The sequence below is a fragment of the Salarias fasciatus genome, chromosome 19 (assembly GCF_902148845.1).
Source record: "Salarias fasciatus chromosome 19, fSalaFa1.1, whole genome shotgun sequence".
NCBI lineage: Eukaryota > Metazoa > Chordata > Actinopteri > Blenniiformes > Blenniidae > Salarias > Salarias fasciatus.
Window position 1 is genome coordinate 21,171,913 of NC_043763.1, and position 8,788 is coordinate 21,180,700.

General features: G+C 44.0%; 1 protein-coding gene across 6 annotated transcripts in view; it reads left to right on the forward strand.

The window, feature by feature from the left end:
- Positions 1-8,428, forward strand: part of map4k5 (mitogen-activated protein kinase kinase kinase kinase 5) — a 37,973-nt gene extending 29,545 nt beyond the window's left edge. For all 6 annotated transcript variants that reach the window (XM_030117234.1, XM_030117235.1, XM_030117236.1 and 3 more), the window contains 9 exons: positions 95-209; positions 877-935; positions 1,173-1,276; positions 1,826-2,003; positions 2,678-2,746; positions 2,840-2,932; positions 3,185-3,255; positions 6,325-6,380; positions 8,114-8,428. In XM_030117234.1, the coding sequence (XP_029973094.1) occupies positions 95-209; positions 877-935; positions 1,173-1,276; positions 1,826-2,003; positions 2,678-2,746; positions 2,840-2,932; positions 3,185-3,255; positions 6,325-6,380; positions 8,114-8,201 (833 nt within the window). In that variant the 3' untranslated portion in view covers positions 8,202-8,428. The remainder of the gene's footprint in view (positions 1-94; positions 210-876; positions 936-1,172; positions 1,277-1,825; positions 2,004-2,677; positions 2,747-2,839; positions 2,933-3,184; positions 3,256-6,324; positions 6,381-8,113) is intronic.
- Positions 8,429-8,788: the final 360 nt, after the last annotated feature.

The following is an 8,788-nucleotide window of genomic DNA, read 5'->3' on the forward strand; positions in this document are numbered from 1 at the left end:
TTCTGAGAGGAGCGAGCTTCAACTTGATGATTAGAGTGTACTTCCTGGTTTAATTCATGAAGCTGACGGTTGAATATCCTGTTTCCTGTTGCAGGGAAAACCTTCCAGCTGTACTCTCATAACCTCATCGGGCTGTTTGAGCAGCTGAAGAAACCCGGCCTGGCTGCTCAGTTCCAGACGCATCGCTTCCCAGACAAAATTCTGCCAAGGTGAGATTCACACATCTCCAAATCCAGTCTGATCCACAAACTGACGTTTGACGCTGCTGCAGCGGAGCGTCTGCATAAAACCCTGGATCAACGTCTCGTCTGAGGCCACCACAAAGCCCGCCCCAGCTCTGTGCAGCTATCGAGAAATAAACCATTTGGAGTTCTGTTTCCGATTAGTATCACAGCAAGATGATCCCTGGTTGAGTTTCCTTTTTTTCCCTGTGCATTTCTGGGTTTTCCTCCCACAATCCAGAAACATGTATTTTAGGTTTTCTGATTATTCCAAATTGCTCATAGGTGTGACTGTGAGTGACTGGGAACCTGTCCAGCTTTTTTAAACATTGAAATGCTTTATTTAATTGTATTCTCTGATTAGAATTTCTTAATAAAGTTGATCATAAAATGTTCTTTTTTTTACCCCCTGAGTGAGGAAACATTTGTGGCAGCTCTCACATCTCCCAGCCGTAATGTCTCACCTCGGCCTGCTGTGCAGTCCTTTAGTTGTTGTTCTCCTCCGTCCAACACCCTGACAAACGGCTGCAGTGGTACAGAATAAAACCAGCCACTGGCCGGCTTCCCTGATTCTGGACGTCATCACCTCTTTATGAGACTGTAGTCACAACAGCTTGACTGTGTGTGTGTTTTTTTTTCTCCCTCCTTTCCTCAGGAGATTTGCCCTGACGACTAAAATCCCAGACACAAAGGGTTGTCACAAATGCTGCATCGGTGAGTGAACTCTCCCTCCCAACCACTCGGTTTTGTTTACAAAGCCTTCAGTCGAAATAGTTTGTGTAAACACATGGGGATCACACTCGGTTATATTACTGACATGCTTTTGTTCTATTAATACAATGTGACTGAGTTTTATTTAATACTTCTGCCACTTTGTTTTACACCTGACACGGCCCTTTAAAGCCACACTGGACACTCATGTTGATGATTTTCTCTCTGATTATCTCTCAGTGAGAAACCCTTACACAGGTCACAAATACCTGTGTGGAGCGCTTCAGTCGGGGATTGTCCTGCTGCAGTGGTATGAGCCCATGCAGAGGTTTATGCTCATCAAGGTTTGTCGCATTACTTTCCTCTTACACATTATTGATGGGGGGGGGGGGGGGGGGGGGGAAACAACAACTTATCTTTCTGTAAATATAAAAGTGAAGACATGGTGCCACGTGGAACTTTGATACAGCGTAAAGTTTACATTTAGTGGAGGAGATGAAGGGAGTGGATGCAGACTCATATTTTATCTCTTTGAGAATCTGTAAACCATCACGAAGGGGGAGCAGCTTGGATGGTGAAGTTGACTGATTGTGTGTAATAAATAATTCTGACTTGAATATTCACCCGTTTAAATTAACCTACCTTAGTAAAAAAAAATGTATTGTTGTAGGAAGTTCTTTCTCTCTGTATGTGAGATTAATTTCATTCAGATTAATGCATTGTTTTGATGTCGTAACTGTTCTGCAATTTGTGACGGTGTGTGAAAAGTGCAGTTTTAGCTCACTGAATTAGTCACAAAAAGCCACGAGCTTCACACCACCAAACGAACTCAGCCACCCAACATCAGGCATTAATCCAGAACTTCTCTCTCCCTCTTTCTCTCCTCTCTTCAGCACTTTGACTTCCCTCTCCCCAGCCCGCTGAAGGTGTTTGAGATGTTGGTGGTCCCAGAGCAGGAGTATCCTCTGGTGTGTGTTGCCATCAGCCAAGGGAGTGAGCCGGGCCAGGTGGTCCGCTTTGAGACCATCAACCTCAACTCCTGCTCCTCCTGGTTCACAGAAATGGGAACAAGTGAGTCAAACAAGAACAATGTTATCAGAGTTTTTTTTAATTATTGCAATTAAACTAACTTTGTCAATTTGTTACTGTACACGTTTGGCAAGGTTTTGATTTACATAAAAGATGTCTATTTAAAAATAACAGCAGTTGTCTCATTTATCAGTGTTAACATGCAAATTTGACCTTTAAAGATATGTAGAATTTTTTGTATATTAAAGTAGTGTTTATTGCAAATCAACATAAAATGTTATGTCGATTGAGATGGAACAGTTCTGACATTATCCAAAGACAGTTTTGCGAAGCTGGTATATCCACTAAAGTTAGCCCCTTTAGTCTTGCAGTGCAGATTTGCACCACAAGGTGGTGTACGAGTCCCGCATAGAAGCAGCTGAAGGAATTGTTATTTCATCAGAGGCTGAAGAGCTTCTCGAGTCCGCACTGAAAATTCCTCCACAGCTATTTAACAGCAACAGACAACTCTTTTAGAAGTTGTTTCACACGTTACATTGTTTTGATGACTTTGATCTAATGTGAACGCGTTTGAGATTGTAAGCACAAGGTCGCAAGATATGGTTTAAAATTTACACATTGCCTTTTTGAGGAATGAAATGTTCACAAATATCATGATATGTACAGATGATGCTACTTGAAGAACGGTGTGTTCGTGTTTTCTTTCCCTCCCACAGGTAACCAGCAGGTTGATGCTATCCACGTCACCCAGCTGGAGAGAGACACAGTGCTGGTGTGTTTGGACCGTAAGTTTAGTCGGAAGCCATCTCTCCCCGAGTTCAGTGAAAGCAGTTTATGAATCTCTAATAAACAACATGTTTGTCACATCTGTTCCTCAGAAAATTTGAAGATTGTTAATCTCCAAGGCAGACTGAAGTCCAACAAGAAGCTGGCCTCCGAACTCAGCTTCGACTTCTGCATCGCATCCGTTGGTGAGCTTCCCAGCACTGCTGGAGTGCATGCTGCTCTGTGTTTACGCACTTAAATCTCAGCTAAACAAGCTGACAGGAAACATGATACACAATCCAGCAGAGATTCATGAGTGAATCACAAAGTGATTTTTATTTTTTTAAGTGGTGCTTATATATGACTTAATAAATCTCAATTTAGCCCCCTAGATTGTGTCACTTGCCTTGAGCAGCGTTTAAATAGCTTTGTGCAGTAACACTTGTTTTTCATGGCAGTGTGCCTTCAGGACAGCGTCCTGGCCTTCTGGAAACACGGCATGCAGGGAAAGAGCTTCAAGTCGAATGAGGTAATTTATTCCTGAACACCAAAGGCCTCATGCGCAAGCATCATTGATTTTTTTTTTTTTTTTTTAATTTAATGTCTTTCTGCCTTTGTTACACATAATTTCCCATCCATAATCCGTCCATTTTATATTTTCATTCAATTTTTTTTTATCCAGTTCATGGTTGCCAAGTCAATTCCATAAACACACACATTTTTGCAAATGCCTTTCATCGTAGATTTGCTTTATCGCTGATTTGACTAGGGTAAAAGTGCATTTTCCTGCTTTTCATGTCCATTTTTACAACATCGTTGCTTGAGCTGATCCCAGAAACTGAGACTGGGCAAAAGGTCGGTTCCAGCCAGGTCAGGTCACTCTAACCCACTACAATTCAGAGACACACTCACAGGCTGTGATTTGTGCTGAAAGCGGAGGGGGGGTGGGTGGTTTCATAATGTCAAGGTGAGGTAATACAGGAAAACATAAAATGTAAGACCATATTAAATATTGCTGGTGTGTTGGTTTCACTTCCACACTAACAGCCTTGAACTGTGAACCGATGTCATTTATTACCTATGGATCGGCACCTGGCAGGGAATCAGACGTTCAACCAAAATTCACCACTTAGTTTGAAGTAAACAGTGTTTGGCTGAGTGTGAATTTTGTTTTGGAAGTGTAAGAGGAGACACCTTCGCTTTTCTTATACGTCATCAGACATTTTTTTGACTTGTGAAGTCTGTTGGTGAAGAAACTTTAATTAATTAAAAGTAATTAAGCAGATGACAGAAAATGCAGACCAGAGGAGTTTATTTCCCTCCCACCTACCGCAGCAGATTGACTGAATTACAGTCCACAGTTAACTTAACAGGCATATCTGTGGAGGGTGGGAAAGAGCTGGAGTAACTGAGAAAACCCACACAGACGGGAGGATGTCGTAGTCCCAAATTAAACTCCTTCTTTTTTGCTGTGAGGCAGCAGTTCTTGCCACTACGACACATTTTCATTTATATAACAATGAGGCTGGACACCGGATAATTGTTCAGCATCTCCATTATGAAAACTCCAAACTAAATTTGGATCAAAGTTTCCGTGTCGGTTTTCTTGGCTCCAGAGAACCTGCTGAAGTGGAAACTCTGAGTGCGGTTTGTGTCACCTCCCTCAATGCACACATGCTTGCAGCACACATGAACAAACACCCCTGTGTCTTGTCAACAAAGTCCCTCAGTCCTGTGCATTTACGTGTGTGCGTGTGCGTGGCTACATGCTGTCGGTGATCTCGGGAGATTAGCCCTCAGGTGGAGCCAGACAAAGTGTCTTTGTGTCGGGCCGAGGTAATGAATTTGTCCACCTTTCACGGAGGGATTCCATGTTAACCCGATCACGAGTCGCGCTCAGCGACACAATAAAAGTTCAAGAGATCGCCGGGAGGTGAAGCATTCTGTTTTAATGAAAAGTGATACGGCGATAGGGGCCGCCCTTTTGAAAGCTGGCCGTGTCAGACGTGGTCCCGCGGCACTCGGATGAAACTGAAGGTCTGCTCGCAGAGTCTGTGCCCAGCCCAGCTTGACAGTTATACCATAGCAAGGATTTTTGAAATGTCAGCGGCCATGCAAAATTCATGCCCAATCATAAACGAAACCCGTCACACAACAGGGATCGGCACTAAATAATTCAGCCTTTGTCTCGTTATGATTCCTCTCAAAAGCGCCGGCATTCAGCGGGGGCGGGCCCGTTGATCCGCCTCGGTGGGTGCTCCTCCGAACACCCGAGACCTTGTTCTCGCTTAGACTCAAACAGATCAGATCTCTCCCGGGGCCAAGGACTTACACCTTGCAGGTGTCACCCACCGACTGTCTCACATCTGTCGACAGCAGGTTGTCATGACATGTCAGCCTGTGAGTGTTTTGAGGTCCTCTGGTCTTTTACACAGCAAAGTGTCAGGCTACATCATGTGAGCAGAGCAGCTCCGCTTCTCAATGTGAAGGTACACAGTTACACAAAGTCCCTGGAGACAGCCGGTGACAAACACACACACATACACACGATTGTTTGTTCAAGGATCAATTGACCCTCATGTAAACAGTTTCCCCTTCCCCATAATTAAAACACAAGGGACCAACTTATTGAGTTAGAAAATGAGTTTATAATGCCTCAAACATTCACTAAATTCACCTTGATGATTTGTTTTATTTTTTTTTTTTAGTTATAATCACACATTAATCTGTCTTCAAATGCCAACATGTGTCACCAGATAACAAATAAACTGCAGAGAGTTGATTTCATCCCTTGTTAGGAAGTGTTTGATTGATCTCATGTTGAAGTAGAAAGCTGTTGTTTCAGTTGAGATGAATGTAAAACATGAATTAGCCAGAATCACATCAAGATGCTTCTTCAAGCTCAGTTACAACTACAGTCAGTCTGTTCTTAGTTATGGTATCACCAACTGTGGTACTCAGAGAAAAGCCTGCACAGGGAGAACATGCAGACTACTTCTTACCCAAACCCACAGAGAGGTCATTGTGCTGTTTGTGCTGTTCACAATTTCATTTAACGGCTCTTCTAATATTTCTCCATTTGCTACACCTGGATCAGCACCGGATACTGAGCACTCTCATACGCTGAAAGACAGCAGCGAAGGTTTACATTGTGCCATTCCCCTCATGGACATGCGGTGGCATCACAGAAATCACGCCAACTCGTGGTCTGTCATGCTAAACTTGAGCGCATCTGTCTGCACAGCAATTAACAAAATGTTGCTACCTGAAAGTGTAACTTGTCTAAAAGGTAAATGCAAATTACCCTGTCGTTTCCATAGATCATTCATGGTTTAAAATAAAGCAATTAAAGCAATCAAACCTTTTTTTTTTCATGAAGGGCACCAAATCAAACCTGATAGTCATTTTCATTGATTTGTAATACTGCAAAAAAAAAAAAAAAAAAAAAACCCCAAAAAAAAAACAAAGCATTTTTGTCTCACGAAAAAAGAACCGTGTCTGGCTTGCTGTCCGTCTGCACTGATTACATTGCACCCTCACACACACACACACACACAGAAGCGGGCATCTATTAACGCTTGTGTTCCCTCTTTTTCAGGTGACCCAGGAGATTTCTGATCCGAGCCGAGTCTTCCGCCTACTCGGATCTGACAGGTTGGTACATTTTAGCAGCATCAGTGCACACGAGCTCGTAAACACAGAAATCTCTCAGGATTACTTGAGTAACAGTCTTCAAGAAGGAAAAAAAAAAAAAAGCTTTTCACACATTTACATATGACAAGTTTCACCTTATCGTCAGTGTCATCGACACACCACGTGATCTCCATGAAAACGCTCCCCTCTTGACGATGGCGGCCCTCCCTCAGGTCTCAGTGTTTTGTGTTTACCTGGAAACCATCAGACGACCCGCTGGGTTTTGAGCTCTCAGCTCTCCCTGCGCTTCTTTTTCTCCACCTGCAGCCATGTTTTCCTCCTCTCTCTGACTTTTCGTGTGTGTCTGGTTTTGGATTCCACTGCCTCTGAGAAATCCTCAGACTTGATCTTTTAATACTCTCTCACCAGTGATCAGCCATCGCCTGCTCTGAAGTTTAATTCAATTCACACATGTCAAAAAAAAAAAAAAAACTATTGGACCCTGAAGAATCTGAAGCATTTCCTGCAGAGTGAATGAGTGTGTCCTCACTGCAGAGTCTCAGTAGCTGGAGGATGTTCTCATACACTCACACCGTGCATGCTCAGTGATGGCTGATCTGGCCGCGGTGCCACAGGCTGGGCGATGACTCCTGATGGTAGCCGGCGTGCCTGTGGCACCGGAGCCCAGCCCCCTCCCCTCCCCTCCCCTCCATGTTTTATTCACCGCCGCCCAGGCACTGCCAGCCTGGTTTGAGTGTCTCTGCGCAGCTCTGTAATTTCATCTGATGGAACGGACAGTATAGACTGTAGCTTCCCGGCTCACCTGTCACCGCCACGAGACGGAGGACGGCATCCGAAGATGCTCCCGCTGCCGCCCTGATCCGACCGTCGCATGACGTGACATTTAGCATGCTCGACTCTGATACCATCAACACGAGGCTGCGAGCTGTGTCATTAGCTGTCAGTGCAGCTCAATTAGTAGAAAGTTTCCCATCACTCAGCCTCTCGCTAGGCTACGTGTTTCTCTTAAATACACAATTTTCATGAGACGTTTTTTTAATCCAGTAGTAGGTGATTGAAAACGAGCAAAAAAAAACAAACAAAAGTCATCCTTTGAAAACTTCTGGGGTTGCAAGATGACTTTGTTTTGAGTGCGTATGAACAATCATGAAGTTTAATGAACAAACCTCAAATCCAGAGAGGCATCATCCAGCTGCTCTCAAAACACGTGGAAATAGTTCCAGAAACAGAAACTGATCAGGTTAATCCTTCGTCGAAGCAGATTTCTATAATAAATTCATACTTGGAATAATTATTCAATGTTCAGAAAGAATTAACAACAGTGGAAAGAACAAAAAGTCTTTAACAGGAAGAATCCTCTAACAGAATGTTGGTTTAATTTTGCATCAGTTTGGCTTGAAGGACAATAAGAAAAACAGATCTGAGAACAACAAACAAGATGTCAAACTCGTCAATACGCCGCACACCTGACAGAGGAGATATGCTTCAGGGTCACCATATGGAGCCACACAGTTTAAAGAGAGAAGAGAAGCTCAGTTCATGCAAGAAAGTCTCCCAGCGGTGTAAACCTAAAGCAGCTTAACTGAAAACGAAGAGGAAGGTTTGAATCCTGGTGAAGAGAGGAGCCTGACAGCTGAACGCTTGGCGCTCTACACCAGCTGCTGATCGGCCTCGGTTTCACCCTCCGCCCCTCCGTAGCAATCAGCTTTAACCCGGTTGGTTTCTTTCTGCAGGGTGGTGGTCCTGGAGAGCCGGCCGACCGACAACCCCACGGCTCTGAGCAACCTCTACATCTTAGCAGGTCACGAGAACAGTTACTGAACGGCGGGAGAAACGTTGACGAGATGCCTCAGTTCTGGGAGAGACACTCCAGACTTTCACCTGGATGGGAGACGTGTGGCTTGAAGCAGTTATTGGGAGCGTTTGTTACCGATCACAGGATCAGTCAATAAAAAAAAAATAGAGAAGCCTCTTGAGGGTGAGTCCGTCAGTAGCCTTTCACCAGCAGGACGTTCACTGCTTCGCCAACCGTCATGAAAACAGATGGAGCAAATGAGCAATGTTGCTTAGTATTTTTATCACTCTTCAGTACTGTCGACGGAGTTAAAAACACATTATCTAGAGGTATTATCAACAAAAAGTGCCATTAAAGTTCACGGGAGTTGTGATTGTATTAGGAAACAATGGGAGATTTATGGTGTTACTGTCTGTTGCTCATATTGACCGCCGGTGGCAAACATCAGTAGGCTTGGGAGATTTTTACGAGCTCTGTAGTTGAACTAATAATCAGTTTAAACACAAACCTGCCGTGAGCACCGCGGGCTATTTAAGCAATATTTATTAACCTCATCTTCAGTGGGATTATGTTGGCTTTCCTGGCGGAGACAGAGCGGTCGGCTGTGCGAGGA